Genomic DNA, 17,723 nt, shown 5'->3' with positions numbered 1-17,723 from the left:
ATAATAATTTAATGTACTTATAGTCGGATCATATAGCCAATTCAAATTAATAAGGTATGCCTGCATGGTGTGAAGCTTATTGAACTAGAGCAGGCAATGGATGAAACTCATAAAAATGAAGTCAAATAAACCGTGCGAAACTTGTGGTACTCCGTTGCAAACGTATTCCATTTCCTGTTCTAATGGGCATTTGTGTATATGAACATGTTTTTTGTGCCTAAATGACGAAATCGTCATTAGAATTCTCATTCGCTTTTGAAATTAGATATAAGAATTCTTCAATCCGATACCAGTGCGTATAGGATATATGCATGTGTGAATATAAACTTTATTCTCCTCGATCACGTATATATATTTGAGCTTATTGGTTACACATTTGCAATTTTTAATAAAAGAGTTTTTCTTTTCTCTAAAACAACAGCGACGTATTTATAAAATCAACGAAACAAAATTTCAGAACCTCTTATTGTTATTAATATTAATTAGTAATTTTTACAGCAATTGCAAAATATCGCAAAATGGAAAACGCCATTTTTATTGAACAATTTCTTATCGGGATTCCCTTTTATTATTCCTTCGTGGGGAATTTGAAGCTATTGTGAATATTAATTCAAACAAGGTTGCTTTTAAGAATATTAAGAAATCTCACAAAGTCCCGATTTACACGAGGAGACATCTGGAAGGGAGACACTGGAAATTCTCTTTTGATGTTTCATTCGCGCACACACGGGCAAAAATGTTTCCGTGACATTTTGACATTTAATACTTTAGCATGTTGTTGTTGTTTTAACAGCATAGTAAGCCCTGTCAGTGTAAGTATATCATCGGTCGTCTTCGTCTAGCTCATCTAAGGGTAGGCCCAGGAAACATGCTGTTTCGACAGGTTGGGTCCAGAGGAAGAGGGGGGTTAGATGAGTCGGTTTGAGGGGGCATGTGAAGAGGTGGTTAGTGTCGTGCGGGGTACCTTCACATGCCGGACATGTGTTTGGTATGTCGGGGTCAATTCTGGATATATAGGAGTTTAACCTGCTACAGTATCCAGAACGTAATTGTGCCAATGTTACACGAGTCTCAAGGGGAAGCTGGAGCTCTTCATCTGCGATAGGTGGTGGTTGGACTCCGATTACGGCATTCACAGGACGGGAGTTCATGAAGGTGGTAACGGTCTCCCGGTGAATGTCGTTTATTGACTATCTAAATACTGTCCGGTCCAGTAGGTTTCGGTCAGTTTTGTCCTGGAGTTCGTCAGCGTAGTCTAGGAGGTATCTCCTGACGTGCCTGGGAGGCGGCTCAGGCTCAAGCAGGTGTCTGCAGAATGAAAAATGCAAACTGGTTAAATAATAAATAATTTGTTTGTTTTTTTTTATTGAAATATATTTATTAAGAATTTATACTTGAATAAAAAAAATTAAATTAAAAATACTTCATATGTAAATAGTTAACTTAAAATTAACTTGAGTACCTAGATGCAGGGAAAAATTAGAAATCAACATAAACATGTCCCATAACTATTTTAAATTATACCTACTTTACTAGCAAAAATAATCGTGCATTTCCCAAGCAGGGTTCGGATGTTTGTCATCGTTGTTATCTTCCGTTTGATTGAAAACCAACACATAACTTAGAACTTTCTTCCACAAAAGAAGAAAACGAATGAAGCAACTGTCAAAAATTGCTTTAAGATAAGAAATACGAATAAGAAGAGCAAAGCGTGTCGCCGAGTACGGGAGACAAAATCCCTTCTCTCTTCCCCGACCGTCCTTCGCCCTTGAACAAAATGTTTCCCTTCTCCTCGTGTAAATCTGGTCAAAGGGACTCTAAACAAGATAATATCAGTAGTACAAAAATAAAATTTCTAACAACCAATAGAAGTTACTGGTAATAAGTCGCTTGTAAGCAAGCAAATTTTTCATTGCTTTCAAAGGTCAATTTCAACGAAATTGTCAATCAAGACAGCAAATTGAATGAATTTGGCAATTCATGCCATGATGTCTTGAATAAGTCATCTGTGAAGCAATAGGCTTTCATGTTGAATGATTGACAGCTAATTGGTATTTTTTGTGATGCTCACTTTGGCAGCGTCTTGATTAATTATAGTTTTCCAGACTATGCAACAAGTCTTTTCAAAAAGGACTCTCCAAGAACTTGGCCGAGCGCGAATACAACGTACTGTCTAACTTGACCGCATTTTCAAAACGCCGATAACGTATCATGGTAATGTCCGCACATTACGAGCAAATTTTTCCTATCAGAAATATACTCGAACCGCTATTAGAAAAATTCGAACATACGTTCTCTCTGTGAACTCCTACTTATATGTGAACGTATTATAAGTCCCCTTCACGCGCCTCAGCCGGCTATATACCAATTTTTATAAATTATAAACCTAAAATTAAAGAAATCGCTGGCGGCCACTCGAAAATAGTCAATTGTGTAATATTTCTCATTTTTTTAAATTGTCACCGACAGTTTGCATGTGAGAGGGCATTCCCTGGTTGACGTTCGAAAAGAGTGGTCGTCGGTTCGTTGTTCTGTGTATTTCTTTTAATTAATTATAACTTACAAGTTTTTTTAAATATAAATTTTAACCAGAATAAATATAAATTTGTTATTCTTGACAGAATTATTTGTCAAAATGTGTTGAATCGTGAATTTAGTCATGGAGATTGCCGTTACTATATGTGTATTAATTTACAAATATGTGTGTTAATTTACGAAAAAGACAAGGAATATTAAATAAGTGCTTATATTTTCATTATGAAGAGTTACAGAAATGCTTAGCGAATTACTCATTTTGTATTGTTATAATTCGTGCTTTAACAAGCGGAACTTTATTACTTTATTTTGATTAAAAATCACAGTAATCACCAAGCCCTTTACTGAATATTCACAAACAACTAAGTTCTATTCCTTTTGTCTACAGTACTGACGTCATTGGTGGACAAAATCGCGAAAAATAAAGTAACGGTTTTCGGAAGGCGCCACCCTCCGTATTCTGTACACCCATCGCATATCACCGCACTTTTCAGTTTACATTTACTTTCGCTTATTTTTCCTCTCATTTTTGGTTTTTTTTTATTCGCAGCTCTGATGTAAAGACAAATTAAGACGGCGCAATCTTGTATTCTATCATTTTGGTTAATCACCTCTGATAAATTCACTTATTCCAATGTCCATTTTATTCAAAGTGCGGGAAAATTTGGCAAATAGTTATACTTTAGATCTTCATTTTTTACCAGCTAAAGTAAACGGGGACGGTACAACAGACGTAAATAATTACTTCAATTCTTATACAAGTGTGGAGCATGACGGCATTTTAACAAACGCTGTTCGTGGTTTTCCACTAAAGGGTGAAACACTGGAGGTGCCTGAAACACACAAGGCATTCATATTGCAAGAATCCCAAAAGCCTTTGAATGCTGAAAACCGCAATTTATATGTAACAGGTAACTTCGAAAAGTTCTGCTACTGGAATTATGATAAAATACCAACTAAAGCTGACACATACAAGCAAGCCTTGCAATTGCTCGATATATGTGAAGAGGTATTTTTAAACCATACAAATCCGTGTAATTTTTATAATAATGTGTATATGTATATCCTTCCAGTTTACTGCATCTATATCAGACACATCGCTACAAGCTGAGATAGAGAAAAAAAGGAGATGTGAAGCAAAGGAAAATACATTTTAGCATGCGTTCCCTCCCGACAGCCGGTTCTACATTACCGGAACGACTCGTATTTACTATATTATATATCCAGCCAAGGGAGGTCACTACATCGGCACTCCCGTACATGAATGGGGAATGTTTTATCCTACAATAATAACTTTTTAGCATTGAAGATACCGCTTTGTACTGACCATATCCATAAACGACTTAAAAAAATATACATTCAAACTTTAATTAGAAAAATTATGGATGAGGAATATTTATTCAGAAATTTCTAAGTACTAAATTATTAATTTAGATTAGTTGTAATGGTTACTCCTCCGCATCGGCAAATCGTTCATCGTTTAAATTTAAGTTACGCATTCCCCCTTGAGCTTCTTCAGCATCATCTCTTCCACCATTCCCAGCCGGACCAATGCCATTACCAAAACTCTCGCCATCTTCATCGTCCATAAAATCGCTTTCTTCAGAAATACTGTCTGCTGAATCATGATGTAATGCTTGACATTCATTCATTGCTTGAAACATAATATCAACGGTGTTCACATCATCCGGAATAAGCCAGCATTCAGTCAATTGGTCACTATTATGTTCGTCTTCCTCATCAGTAGCATTACCTTCATCTACATCCCCATCGCTTTCATTATCTAGTTGCTGCTCCATAGGAAAACCATTATTATCCCCCTGACCACCTTCTGCGCCATCAACATTGCCATTGTGATTAATATTGGCAGACACCCGCGTTGCCTTATCATATACCCCGCGCCACTCAAGATTGTGGTCTAGCATGAAATATATGCATTTGCTTGGATTTGCTGATATACCATGTATACTAATTTGTTTCCAAAATATGGATATACCTTCGTTCATATCTTCCGCTTGCCACCCTAAAGAACTAAAAAAAGTAGATACATATAATGTCTAACATACACCATTCAATCGAATCATACTTTTGACTTATATATAATGATCCCTTTCCAATAATCTTCTCGCCAATTTTTAACTTTATATTTCTAGCAGTGTAAATCAGACCTTCTGCAGGTGGGGTTATATGTGCTATTAAAGCCATTACTCTGAACGATTTGCAAACTTTAAGCAACAAAAAAAGCCGGCACTTTATAGTGAACGAAAAACAATAGTCCACGGCGGTTAACAGTAAAAATGTATTAGGGTGCTTTCACATCACTCGAAAGAATATTGTCAAGCTTGTCATTGATATGTAGGAACCAAGGCGAATTTATTACAGGTGACAGCAACCACATATACGCAAAACTCCACATGTATTTGTTGTTGCCTTTGGTACAAGCATCAAGTAAAAATACAATACAATACGAATGTAAACATACCAATGCATACAAACAAAGCATATCATTTTGACGTAAGCCATATCGATGGCGAAAAATTCAGCTGGGTGAATTCTGTCACCTATAATAAATCCACCTTGGTAGGAACCTTCAAATAGGTGCGGTACGGTATACCACTGTATCAAAGTGTACAGAATACATAAGGTTGCCCATTCCTAAAACAGTTACTTTATTTTCCGCGATTTTATAAACCACTGACGCCACTGCTGCGAATAAACAAATACAAGAAAAATAAGTTACTTGTTTGTGAATGTTGAGTGAATAGCTTGTTGAATATTGTGATTTTTATTAAACACCTGTTAAATCGTGAAATAAATGTAAATAATAACTATACCTTCAAACGATTTGTTTTTTGCTTTTTTGCGATATATTTAACAGTTTTTCCTTCGTTCGTTTACTTTTCCTCTTCTTTTGTTTGTGTATTTGCAGCATTGACGTCACGGCAATTTCGGAAGGCGTAAATTTGTATTCTATCATTCTTGTTACGCAATGACGAATGCAAAACAAAATTGTGTTTGAAACAGATGAAACTTGTTCTAAGAAATGAGAACACAATAGTCCATAGCCATTGCCCAACGTTAAAACACATTTTAGTTTAAACCCACTTCTAGCTTAAAATCGGTTTTTAAAATTTTATGAACCATAGTTTTTCTCTAATAAACGGGTCCATAACTTTTCCGAATTCTTTCACTGGATTGCTACATAAGCAAATGGTAAAACATCTTCCTTGATTTATTTAGTTTCAATCTCTAGTCACTTTATATCACTTTCTTCAATTTAAGACTCATTCCCTTGCACGCGTTCTCCTTTGCTTATAGTTATACATGTGCTTAACAACTATTTTAATTTCTACGTATGACAGCTCACATTTTCGATCCTCCGAGAAATTTGCCCTCCCGTATGCTTGAACAGGAATAATCATCTCAATGCTGCATGGTCTGTTCTAACTGGAATCATCGACCGCATAAGTATTTGTGAAAATGTTTTAAGAACTCCTCCTGTTCCGTACGCGCCAGCATCTCCATCCACATCGAACTCTTCTGCCGCGACCGGATACGCCAACGTAGGCGCAGTACAAAGAAGCTTTTTCAGCTGCTGGAACGCTCCTCTAAGTATTTTTGAAAATGTTTTAAGTACTCCTCCTGTTCCGTACGCGCTAGCATCTCTATCCACATCGAACTTTTCTGCTGCGACCGGATACGCCCACATAGACGCAGTACAAAGAATATTTTTCAGCTGCTGGAACACTCCCTGTTGTTCTTTTTGCCACACAAAAATTAAATTTTTTTCTCAGTGAGATTGTGAAAACTCTGGGCAACATTTGTGAATCTTGGAACAAAACGACGGTAATACGTGCACGGTCCAACGAAACTTCGCATATCGTAATACCGCGGTCGCTCAAATTTTTACCCATGCTGATGACGTCATCCAAGTGCGTTGCATAATCCGATAGGCATCTCAGAAAACTGCCACAAATGATCTCCTATGTTCAAGGCTGATAGTAATTCTCAACTTCTGCCTTCCAGTAACCACTTTTTAAATAAAGCGTGGAAAACCATTTCGCACTGGATAAAGTGTCGAGAGTGTCATATATTAGTGGTAATGCGTAGCTGGCATTTTTCGTGATTTCATTAAACTTGCTATTGAATAGGCTCCGCATTCGTTTATCTCCACAGCACAATGCGGCTAATGGTGTTAGGTCAGAATATTGTACAGATGATACGGAGGTATTTGTTGACGAAAGCCTCGTTGTGATGGATTTGGACCAACCACGTTTCACTTCCGTTAAACTACACAGATTTCACACATGAACTGAATATTCGCAGTTTCGCTGGTACGATGTTGACCTCTAGTCCGGCAGTGCCAACCAACGTGACTATTCTGTTCATCTTCGCTTGCATGTCAGTGAGTTTGTGAGAGAGGAGGCAGATGTCATTGGCTAAATCCAGGTCCCCAAGATATATGGTGAAACTCCATATGATGCCTCTTTTGTACAGGGTAAATTGGGTCGTAACGTCCTCTAGGGCGATGGCGAAGAAAGGGGTGTCAGGGCGACCTTGCCTTACGCCTGCATTGGTGGTGAATGGGTCACTCACTGATGTTGCCATGTGCAAAATAAAAATTTCTCAAAGTGACACAATTTAGCACGAACTATGAATATCCCAAGGATCATAACCTTCACCATGAACCTTAATTCAAGCTCAAGGATGATAGAATACAAAGCTGTGCCTTCCGAATTCGCTGTGTTGTCAGGCTCCACAGAGAACGTTAAATATAGAGAAGTCTCACGAGCTACGAATGGTGTGAATTGTCAAAAATGAAGTCTAACCGCGGCCGGGGTTTAACAGAGCTGATTGCAGTGAATTCTCTCTTCCTATATTGGCTCTGCACACAGAGAACGTTCTCTGTATATCATAACGTTCTCTGCTTTTGCTTCTGTAGAAAATCAAATTGACGATTAGCCGACGGCATTTTGCAAAGAATTTGCTTGTTCATTTCTACATATGTTCCCTTGATGAATGAAAATTTATTCAACTAAATGATTATTGATGAATAATTTGAATATTTATTATATGCGCCAACATTTCAAATCAAAGTAACTTTAATATTTTGATTTAATTTAAAAAAATGCACTATAAAACGACCTCTCACATCTTGGTATGTGCATTTTAGTAAATTGAAAACTATACAAATTTGATGAAAATTTTTACATACAAGTGCTTTGGTATTTTGACATATGTATGTAAATATATGTATATCAATATATACATATGTATATGTATTATGTTAGCTATGTTTGTGCAAAAGTTCAATTGGATCTTCAATTCTTATAGTGTTACATATGTATGTATATACCATATTTACATTTGAATATGCATTCATTTGTTCCTTTGCAAACGAAATTTTTTTCAATTTAGATTTATTACATGGAATAATATATGTATGCATTTTATAGATAGTATAAAACTTTGAAATTTAAAATAAATAAAAGAAAACTTCAAAGAAACGTATGTATTTGCATATACATATATATTTGTTATTTTTGGACAAAAAGAAATTGGGCATTGTTATACATACATTTGTTTGAAATAAAATTGACTGACAGCATTTTGCAAGGCATTTGAGGCATTACGTTTTTATTTCCGTTCTGTAATTTTTCATCCACATCCTATTGCAGGAGGTATACAAGCATGGTTTGTATACAAGTTTTGATATTCAAAATAAATAAAAGAATAATTTTAACAAACCCAAGATATCCTCCATATTTACATATTTTATAGGATAAAAAAGCATATTCGTATGTTACCGTAAGTATGTATATTTGGATTAGTAACAAAATCTGTTTAAACTGTTTCTTACTACAAACATATGTATGTACATGTATGCATACACATGTAAGAAACAATTAAGCAAAAGTTCAATGTACTGAAGCAACCATGACCTACCTCACGTATTGGCATATTGATGCCCTATTGTATGTATGTCCGTACATACATATACATACATTCTCGACTCCCAGCAAAACTATGCTTATTAGTATATACATACATATGTATGTACATACAACAGCACACACAAAGCACTGGCTTTATGCCTCTGCACGCGTATGTTTCCAAAGCTAAAATTATAAGCCGAGCGACTGCAAGAACAAAATATGTACATTCATAGGCGCAGTCGCAGCGGTCAGATTTTTTTAGTCGCAACGACGCTGAAAAATCCAAAATATTCTATAACACTAAGTTCGAGCTCATATGCCCATATGCCCATATGCCAATTTTCTCGCCAATTCGAAAATAGTCAATATTGTAATATTTCGCGTTGAATTATTTGCCAATATTTGGTAAATCTTCAATTTTTGTGAAGTCGAGTGGCCGCGGCTCCGTACATATGTATGCATCAATATATGTATGTAAATATGTGTTCTAAATTCTCGACAACAATAGCAAATCGAAATATTTTTTCTGTCGAATGTGCTCGCAGTCTCATATGCAAGTATGTCTATGGCAGTTTGTATGCATGTATTTATGTACTATATATGTGTGTTTGCTTTTGCACGTCCATAGGAACGATTTTTCATATGCAGATATTTATTTTATTGAGCTGAACGAATATATTGATATTGTAATGAAATCCTGTCGAATTATATTATTGGTATATGTTTCTTTAAGTTCCTCTTACCAAATAAATATTATTATCCTTAAGAAAATGAAATACTAGTTTTTTTAATTTTAATTTTTTATTTTTATTCACAGAAATTTAAGTAATCTTATATGTATATGTATATGTACATATATGTATATATATTACAATGCTATAAATAATAGGTATTTACATTTCCTGAAATGAAAAAAAAATATATATAAAATTGTTAAAGCACGAATTACGAAATTGTTCTCATACTACAACAATTTCTCACACTACTTCGATATTGACATCGATTAAGTCATTGCGATTTACCTGATTTTTAAAACACTACTCTCAATCCATCATGATTAAGAAAAAATTGTAGTGCTTTAAAAATCTAGGCTCGTATAATAATTCAATGAAGGTTATAGGCATATTTTTATTATGGAAATCCCTTCCCACAGCCCCCAGGCCGCGCCACCATTCTCATTCATCACTAATAATCGAATATTGCTGAATGTACTTTAAATCTCTTCATATTAGTCCCTACTCCTACTACTACTATTTTTACCTTACTTTCCTTTTAATACTTTATCTTTACTACTATCTGTAATTTTAATTTAAATTTTGATTTTACTGTTAATCCTTTTATGTAAACTATTCTTAAGGTCAATCATTGTAAAAATAACCTACGGTTGTATGTTTTGACTTTAATAATAATAAATAAATAATATTTGCTTAAATTTAATCTAAAAACTCTTAGTCTTCCCTATTTCCCACTATTTATAGCACACTCTAGACTTCATAATCCGCATAAGCTGTTCAAATGCAAAGTTCAAAAACGGTTTGAGATAGAAAATTAATAAAAATAATTTTGCTTGATATTTTTCTGATTGGTTGTTTTGATTTTATTCAACAAGGCATAGCAACGGGTATTGTAATATTATGGTTATTAATAAAAAATTATTTTCTATGAAATATATGCACATACACATTCAAAAATAATTTAAATTTCTTAACTTCCTCCACTTTCCTGCCTCAAAACTCTAATGCTACCAGTTAGCAAACCTCACCCTCAATAAAACCTATCCACCCTAATATTATATCAAATGTATGCAATAAAACCTATCCACCCTAATATTATATCAAATGCATGCAATACATATGTAGGTATGTGTGTTTGATATTCTTGTAGGTTCGCTTTAGCGAAATCAAAAGTTTTTCTCAAACTAAAGTTCATTAGACTCTTTTGGTTTGACATGGAAATTTTGGCGCAAATTACGCAAAATCAATTGAAATTTAAAAATGAATTTTCATGCAAATAAAGAGACAAAAAGCACCTGTAACCTAACTTTGGCACAAAACGGAAAGTTTCCAAAAAAAAGCTCTTAATTCTCAAAAGCTGTTAAATTTCTGCAGTTGAGCATATTTCTGTTAACGTTCTGTGAAAAATGTCGCTGTTGTGTACCACGCGCGCAAAACGAGTACCCCTGAAAAGTGCTGCCATTTCAGTCATTGAGACTTCTCTATATTTAACGTTCTCTGGGCTCCATGAATAAACCAACAAAAGCAAGGGAATTATTTGTTTGTGAAGAGGAATAGTAGGCGAAAACAATAAAAGCTTTCAAACTCAAGAAATTATACACACACATACGCATTCTTGCCACGGCATCATCTGCATAAAAAGAAAAAAAAACTGGATGTGAAGGCATTACATTCATGTATGCTCTTATAATTTAACCGTTTTCATTAATTTGTTTAGTTTATATATCACAAATCACAGGGTACCAAACCATTTACTAAGTTTTCACAAGCATGCAAGTTCTCTTCCTTCTTTTGTTTTGTTCGTTTGACTTGTATTGGAAAGGTGCCTGACGTCATACTTCTCGAAAAATAAAGTAACTGTTTTGAGAAGATGCCACCTTCAGTATTCAATTCGCCTTGATTCAAACTGATGAATTTTTGGCTGACGAACATGTTCACTAATGTGGCAATCAATAGAGCGGTTATCGATAAGTTCAATGATTACTGAAGAAGTTCTCCTCTCCAAAAAATTGACTTTTTGGAAGTGTTCGCAATTTATTGTCGTCATTTGTTTTTTCTCAGCGAAAAGTAATTAGTTTTGTACAATACTTGTTTAAAAAAATGGGCAAGCGTCGAAAGCAAACTTTAATCGATTCTGAGGACGATTCTAGTGATAATGAGTCTAATCTCGAGTCGGTATGAACAGCATTTGCAGAAAATCTATATTAATCACATATCCAGATTTATATTTTATGGAAAAAAAATAATTTCAATCCATTTTGTAGGAATTACTGTCTTTAGCTAAGAAAAAGCCCAAAACAAATATGGTTCAAAATAATGCAACTGCTTTGTCCGAATCTGATTCAGACTCGGATTGGGCGCAGGGTGCAAGCACTTCTACTGCTGGAAAGAAGAAACGAATAAAAAAAGTTAACAAAGAATCTGACTCCTCTGATCTAGAAGAAAATAATAACCGAAATGAAAACAATACAATAGAAACTGAACCTACAAATAGAGAGGAAGGAGAAGTTTCGGACAGTGATGATAGAGATGATGGCAATTCAACCGATTCAGGTTCATCCGGAGAAAGTACAGATAGTAGTTCTGATTCTGAATTTGATGACGGTTATGATGAAAATCTCATGGGAGATGAGGAAGATCGCAAACGTCTCAATGGTTTGTCTGAAAAAGAGCGTGAAACTGAGATTTTTAAACGAATTGAACAAAGAGATTTGTTAAAAACGCGCTGGGAAATTGAACGAAAATTAAAACTTGCACGACGTGGGGATAAGACCACAAAAATAAGTGGAAAAAAAGATAAAAAGAAGAAAGTGCTGAAAAAATCTAAACAGAAGCAGAAGGAAGAGCCAATTGAACCGAAAAAGGTTGACATAGTTGCTGAAAAAGAGCCAGACGGAGAAAAGGAATCACCAAATGTGGTTCAAGATGATGGGGAGCAAACATCATTAGCTGGGGAAACCTTGGTTGACCGAAAGTCTTCTATAGATGATCAGAATGCTGTGGACAATTTAGATCATAAAGAGCGTTCCAAAGAGCGTAAGAAAAATGTTGAAATGAATCGGACTGACGATAAGCGTAGTACTGCTATGGCAATGCTAAAAGCGAAGCGTGAAGGCAAAGCTAAACGAGGTAAACCTTGTATATACTCGCACCATTTTGTACATACATATATACAAATAAAAACATGCTTTCATTTTTTAAAAATATTTTTTTTAGAGGAAGAAGAGGCTAAGCGTCAGGCGGAACGCGACCGAGAGGATGAGAAAGAAGAGCTGGAAGGTGTTTCTGGAGGAAAATCATCCGTAAAACTTAAAGCTTCTGAAATATACTCGGATGATTCAGGCAGTAGTGATTCTGATGACGAGAAGCCATCAGAGAAGCGTTCACGCTCAGCGAGTAGCAGTAAATCTTCTAGCGAATCTGAAGACGAAGATGATACAATAAGATCACCAGTATATATTAGCACTCGAGAAGAACTAAACAAATTACGGTTATCAAGGTTCAAAATGGAACGGTTTATTAATCTCCCCATGTTCGAGCGCACAGTTATGAACTGTTTTGTGCGCATCAGTATTGGCAACAACGGTCAAAAACCAGTTTATAGGGTAGCTGAAATAGTTGGAGTAGTAGAAACTGCAAAAATTTACAGCCTGGGAAAAACTCGAACAAATCGTGGTTTGAGGCTTAAACACGGTACACAGGAACGTGTGTTTCGTTTAGAGTTTATTTCAAATCAAGAGTTCACAGAAAGTGAATATACTAAATGGCGCGATATATGTACACAACAAAACGTGACGATGCCAACAGTAGACATGATAGAGCGGAAGCAACAAGATATTAAGGAAGCACTTAATTACGAGTTCAAGGATGAAGACGTTGACAAAATAATTGAGGAAAAAAATCGGTTTCGAAATAGACCGACTAATTATGCAATGAGAAAGACATGTCTGATGAAAGAGAGAGATGCAGCAATGTTGCGTGGTGACTACGATGTAGCACAAGATCTAGGCCAGCAAATTGACGAACTTGAAAGTCGTGCTTCAGAACTTGATAAAAAGCGGTCTAGCAGCATTAGTTTAATCTCTTATATAAATGATCGCAATAGAAAACGAAACGTAGAGGATGCTGAAAAGGCAATTTTGGAAGAAGCTCGTGCTAATAGAGGTTTAAAAATTTCGGATCCATTCACACGGCGTATTACACAACCGCGCATGGGCTTCAAATCTGCTGATAAAAAAGAAGAACTTTCCGTTCACCAGTCACCAGCTCCTCCAGCGGTAAAACGAAAAGTAGAGGAAAGTGCTACTACTTCAAAACCAACCGAACCCAAAGCTGACTACAGCCTATATGCTCTGCATGATTTTGATATCGACTTGGACGTATCACTTTTGAATGCGGTACCGACCACACGATAATATAAAATTTTGGGCGATTAATAGATGTAAAAAAATATACATCTTCTTAAATAATAAAATTCAATTCCCAAAATTTGTTGATTTAAGCGACTAAAAATTTTAGCTTGTCTGAGATGGACAGGACTGGTATTAGCAATTTTGCTCCATGTCTCGTACTATTACAGACATTTTGTTATGATTTAAATCTTTTGTGGAATACTGCTTAAGCAAATTGGCTGACGGATATACTCGTAAAATCGTGTCATGCCCTATGTTTTGCTATGTTATTTCATTTGTTTGTTTCATTTGTTTCAAGAATGATAGAATACAAGATAAATGGACCTCACATAGTTATGCGCTTTTAACTCACACCGATGATATCAACTCAAGTAGGATATTTTGTGTTGTTGCTTCCCACGTAATTCGCTCAGTTTTCTGGTGTTCTTTTACAGATCGGATGCTTATAAAGTTCTCTGGTGTTTGTTTGATGATTTCTACTTACTTTTCCTCTTCTTTTTGTTTGTTTATCCGCAGCACTGACGTTACGGCAAATTGGGAAGGCGCAAACTTGTATTTTATTATTTTTGTGTAAAATGCGCCTCATTCAAATAAATAAATAAAACAGTAGGATATTTCCAGGAATACATCAAGTGATTTTTTATAAAAATATATGTACAGAAGATTTAACTCTTTAAAAGTCCCAAAAGTTCTATGGAAATTCATTGTTGATTTTTTGTCTTGCGAAACGGTTACTTAGACCTAAATGTGTTATTATTATTTATAGGGGATATATACAATATAACCCTAACTTAATTAGCACGCTGGCTACTAGGGCCTTCAATGCTTCATAATAATGACAAAATTACTTTTAAATACATAAGGTTTGATGCATTAATACATTTCATATAATTATATACTTTAATTACATTGTCAAAGGTAACGTTATTTAATTGAGTGGATGGTAGGGTAACTGCGGGTATTGTGGTATAGGCGGGTAATGTGGTATACCAGCTTTATTCGAAAACTAAAGACGTGAAAATAACGGGACCAAGTTAGATATTTCGGCATTTTCAGAATCTTAAGAAAGCGTGATTTGATTTGTGTTTTGCAAGGCATACAGTGAGTCAGTTGTAAAAAAATCGCGTGGTCGTGTGGTTGGCTTTTTTTTGTGCTCAGTGGAAAATTTCTGGCAAATTAAAATCCTGTGCTTTAAACTGCATTTATTCATCGGGAATTAATAAGTGAGTTTAAGGCTAGTGAAGCATATAAGCAATATTTTTGTATATTTGGTCGATATTTAATTATTCAAAATTAATTTGTTCAAACTCTAATGCGGCTATTGTGGTATAGGTAAAGGCGGCTAAAGTGGTATAGTTTACCATATTACCCTCTCGATCAAAAAAATCCCGAAGAAAGGTGAAATACGAAAATGGAAAGCAGAGGATATGAAAAAAGCTATCCAAGCGGTTAGAAAAGGTGAAATGGGTATTCTCTTGGCTTCCAAGACATTTAGTGTCCCCCATACCACTCTGCAGCGCATGTCAAGAAGCGAGAAATCCATCGAGGAGCTGTTGACAACTAAACTTGGCCGGGCTCCGATTTTAACAGCGGAAATTGAAAATGACTTAGTTAAATATTTACTAGAAATGGAGTCAAGGTACTGGGGACTAACACGCTCAGACGTGCGGTCATTGTGTTATCAAATTGCCATAAGAAACAACATTCCCAATAAGTTCTCCGTTATTAAAGAGTACGCTGGCAAAGATTGGCTAAAAGGCTTCTGTAACCGACACCGAAATGTTCTGAGTTTTCGAAAGCCAAGTGGAACAAGCATCGACCGTGCACGTGGTTTTTCTCGAGAAAATGTTGATATATTTTTCAAATTGCTGGAAGACGAAAACGCAAAACATAATTTTCCACCTACTCGTATCTGGAACGTTGACGAAACCGGAATATCAGTAGTTCCTTCGCAGCAGGCACAAATAATCGCTCGGAAAGGAAAAAACAGATTGGAACAATGACTTCAGCTGAGCGAGGATCGCTTGTTACAGTCATCACTTGCATGAGCGCAGGAGGTGGTTTCGTACCACCATTTTTCATCTTTCCACGAAAAAACCATAACGCTCTTCTAATGAAAGACGCTCCCCCTTGCTCAAACTCGGCGTGCCATTTGTCTGGATGGGTTCAGATTCCCATCTTCACGAAATGGTTCAAGCATTTTTTAAGCGTAACGAAACCATCTCCGTCTGAACCTCTGCTTCTTATATAAGATGGGCATTATAGCCACACACGCAATATAGAAGTTATTGATCTAGCAGGCGAACACAATGTGGCTTTTATGGGACCTTTTAAGAAGTACTATAATGACGAAATAAGACGATTTATGCGTGAACAGGGCAGAAAAGTTACACATTTTGATATCGTAGGACTATTTACTAAGGCTTATTTGAGGGTTCAAACTAGACAAAATGGTTTTAAAGCCACAGGGATTTATCCGTTTGACAAACATATTTTCACAGATGCAGATTTTATAGCTGGGAACTCATCATCATCAGGTACAATTCAGTTTTAAATATAAAAAATCTTGCTAGATATATTGTCTTCTCAGAGGATCCAGTTGAAACTATAAATTCAACGACAGAAGAAACCCCAGGCGGATCAACCATGAAATTCGTAAGTTTCGCAATAAAATCTATGGCAATTTTAGGAACGCTATTTAATTTGTTTATAGAAGCAAGCACAAGCCGAGCACTCGTTACTCCCTGGGAAATATCTCCACCACCAAAGCTACGAGATCCTCCACCTAATCGGAAAGGCCGGAAAACAAAGGCAACTGTTTTAACAACTTCGCCTTATAAGTGTAATTTGTTACAGAGCATTGGAAGCATTAACAGAAAACGTAATGCTCCGGTTAATCCATCCTCAAAACCCTCTAACAAAAAAAATATTTCTACCAAATCGTTTGTTGACTCGCATTCAAGTGACAGTGAAGAGGAGTTTCCAGATGTTCAACCAACAAAACAATCCTCTTGCAACTACTGTGGCAAAATTTATGGGGAGGATATAATAATGAAGTCTTGGACCTCTTGCCTGCAATGTGACCAAATTTGGGCCCACGAAAAGTGTATTCCCAATCGAAGTGCCATTTTTCTTTGCGATTCTTGTAAGTAATACTCTTACAAGTGTTATGAGTTTTATTGTTGCGTTTTTTGTCAATTGAAGTTTAAAATATTTTTGTTCAATATATTTTAATTCAGTTCATAACCCTTTTTTAAATGGTTCGCAATAAAATTTTAGTTATCAATCAAAAGTAACTGACTTATTATTAAAGGCATCCTATGCGGGTAATGTGGTATACTATACCACATTACCAGAATAAGGTATACCACATTACCCGCCAATTTCTTCAAGGGCTTGTTTCCGTCTTTTGCAGTACTTTCTTAAATATTTCTGAAGCTCGCGGCTCTAAGGCTTTTGAAGCTAAGTTTATTTGAACTTAATAACGGTAGCATATTATTGATAAATTTTCATTCAAATCAAATAAAATTGAACGAACACAATACCCGCAGTTACTCTACGATAGTACCAAATTCAGTAGTCCGTTTGGTGGTTAGTGTTGGACAGAGGTTTAGAATGTGTTGGATTGAGAGATGCCCTCCACAAAACTGACAAGTCCGGGAAAGAGAGTTGAGGAGAAGATGTTCGTGTGTTAGTTCAGTATGACCGAGTCTGAGACGTATGAAAGTTGTGATTTGGTGTTTGGAAAGGGAAGTTGGGAATAGGGATTTTTTACAATCAGGACTTATAAGGGTGTATACATTTCGGAATGACTCGGGCTTTTACCGACCAAGGGCTGCCGCCCCAGTAAACTCACCCTGTCTAGTGTACCGTATCCCACTCCCAATCTTTCGTCACAGGAGCAACTCATTGCAGCAAGTTTGCTCCAAATACTTCTCTTCCGGGCTGGCGTCGAACCCAACCCCGGACCAGAGGTATTTTACTGCTGCATTTGCCACAAACGGCTCCACCCGAACTCCACCTCGGTTAGGTGTAATAAGTGGAACGGGTGGTGCCATCTTAAGACCTGCTCAGGCCTTAAGACACAGGGAGTGGTCCACAAGGTA

At 36.1% G+C, this 17,723-nt stretch overlaps 4 protein-coding genes across 5 annotated transcripts; 3 read left to right on the top strand and 1 right to left on the bottom strand.

Annotated features, from left to right (window-relative positions):
• Window positions 1-3,085: 3,085 nt before the first annotated feature.
• Window positions 3,086-3,917, top strand: LOC129245101 (uncharacterized). The gene is made up of 2 exons (XM_054883085.1): window positions 3,086-3,544; window positions 3,609-3,917. Exons 1-2 carry the CDS (start codon window positions 3,170-3,172, stop codon window positions 3,690-3,692), a joined length of 459 nt encoding a protein of 152 aa, XP_054739060.1. The 5' UTR covers window positions 3,086-3,169; the 3' UTR covers window positions 3,693-3,917.
• Window positions 3,901-4,834, bottom strand: LOC129245100 (methylosome subunit pICln). The gene is made up of 2 exons (XM_054883084.1): window positions 4,622-4,834; window positions 3,901-4,566 (listed from the first exon to the last, which is right to left on the bottom strand). Exons 1-2 carry the CDS (start codon window positions 4,738-4,740, stop codon window positions 3,984-3,986), a joined length of 702 nt encoding a protein of 233 aa, XP_054739059.1. The 5' UTR covers window positions 4,741-4,834; the 3' UTR covers window positions 3,901-3,983.
• Window positions 4,835-11,193: 6,359 nt separating this feature from the next.
• On the top strand, window positions 11,194-14,243 carry LOC129245098 (RNA polymerase-associated protein Rtf1). 2 transcript variants are annotated; one of them, XR_008582398.1, is made up of 4 exons: window positions 11,194-11,380; window positions 11,470-12,334; window positions 12,422-13,988; window positions 14,052-14,243. XR_008582398.1 is itself a non-coding variant. In XM_054883080.1 (3 exons), the coding sequence occupies exons 1-3, from the start codon at window positions 11,306-11,308 to the stop codon at window positions 13,618-13,620; spliced, it is 2,139 nt and encodes a 712-aa protein (XP_054739055.1). In that variant the 5' UTR covers window positions 11,194-11,305; the 3' UTR covers window positions 13,621-14,243. The 2 variants fall into 2 exon arrangements, 1 of the variants encoding a protein (XP_054739055.1); XM_054883080.1 differs by having other exon boundaries at window positions 12,422-14,243.
• Window positions 14,244-15,937: 1,694 nt separating this feature from the next.
• LOC129244419 (uncharacterized) lies at window positions 15,938-16,441 on the top strand. Its single transcript, XM_054882040.1, has 3 exons — window positions 15,938-16,154; window positions 16,208-16,272; window positions 16,331-16,441. The coding sequence occupies exons 1-3, from the start codon at window positions 15,938-15,940 to the stop codon at window positions 16,439-16,441; spliced, it is 393 nt and encodes a 130-aa protein (XP_054738015.1).
• The last annotated feature ends 1,282 nt before the right edge of the window (window positions 16,442-17,723 follow it).

This window comes from Anastrepha obliqua, chromosome 4, assembly GCF_027943255.1.
Source record: "Anastrepha obliqua isolate idAnaObli1 chromosome 4, idAnaObli1_1.0, whole genome shotgun sequence".
NCBI lineage: Eukaryota > Metazoa > Arthropoda > Insecta > Diptera > Tephritidae > Anastrepha > Anastrepha obliqua.
This window is presented reverse-complemented; position numbering and strand designations above follow the sequence as displayed.

What these genes read in the sequence shown, in the direction of transcription:
- LOC129244419 (XM_054882040.1), top strand. Translation starts at nt 15,938, where the DNA reads ATGGGACCTTTTAAGAAGTACTATAATGACGAAATAAGACGATTTATG. An exon ending in TGGGAACTCATCATCATCAG is followed by an intron (nt 16,155 to 16,207) that starts GTACAATTCAGT and finishes TTGTCTTCTCAG; the next exon opens with AGGATCCAGTTGAAACTATA. An exon ending in GCGGATCAACCATGAAATTC is followed by an intron (nt 16,273 to 16,330) that starts GTAAGTTTCGCA and finishes ATTTGTTTATAG; the next exon opens with AAGCAAGCACAAGCCGAGCA.
- LOC129245098 (XM_054883080.1), top strand. Translation starts at nt 11,306, where the DNA reads ATGGGCAAGCGTCGAAAGCAAACTTTAATCGATTCTGAGGACGATTCT. An exon ending in ATGAGTCTAATCTCGAGTCG is followed by an intron (nt 11,381 to 11,469) that starts GTATGAACAGCA and finishes TCCATTTTGTAG; the next exon opens with GAATTACTGTCTTTAGCTAA. An exon ending in TGAAGGCAAAGCTAAACGAG is followed by an intron (nt 12,335 to 12,421) that starts GTAAACCTTGTA and finishes TATTTTTTTTAG; the next exon opens with AGGAAGAAGAGGCTAAGCGT.
- LOC129245100 (XM_054883084.1), bottom strand. Translation starts at nt 4,740, where the DNA reads ATGGCTTTAATAGCACATATAACCCCACCTGCAGAAGGTCTGATTTAC. An exon ending in TCATTATATATAAGTCAAAA is followed by an intron (nt 4,567 to 4,621) that starts GTATGATTCGAT and finishes TACTTTTTTTAG; the next exon opens with TTCTTTAGGGTGGCAAGCGG.
- LOC129245101 (XM_054883085.1), top strand. Translation starts at nt 3,170, where the DNA reads ATGTCCATTTTATTCAAAGTGCGGGAAAATTTGGCAAATAGTTATACT. An exon ending in TGCTCGATATATGTGAAGAG is followed by an intron (nt 3,545 to 3,608) that starts GTATTTTTAAAC and finishes ATATCCTTCCAG; the next exon opens with TTTACTGCATCTATATCAGA.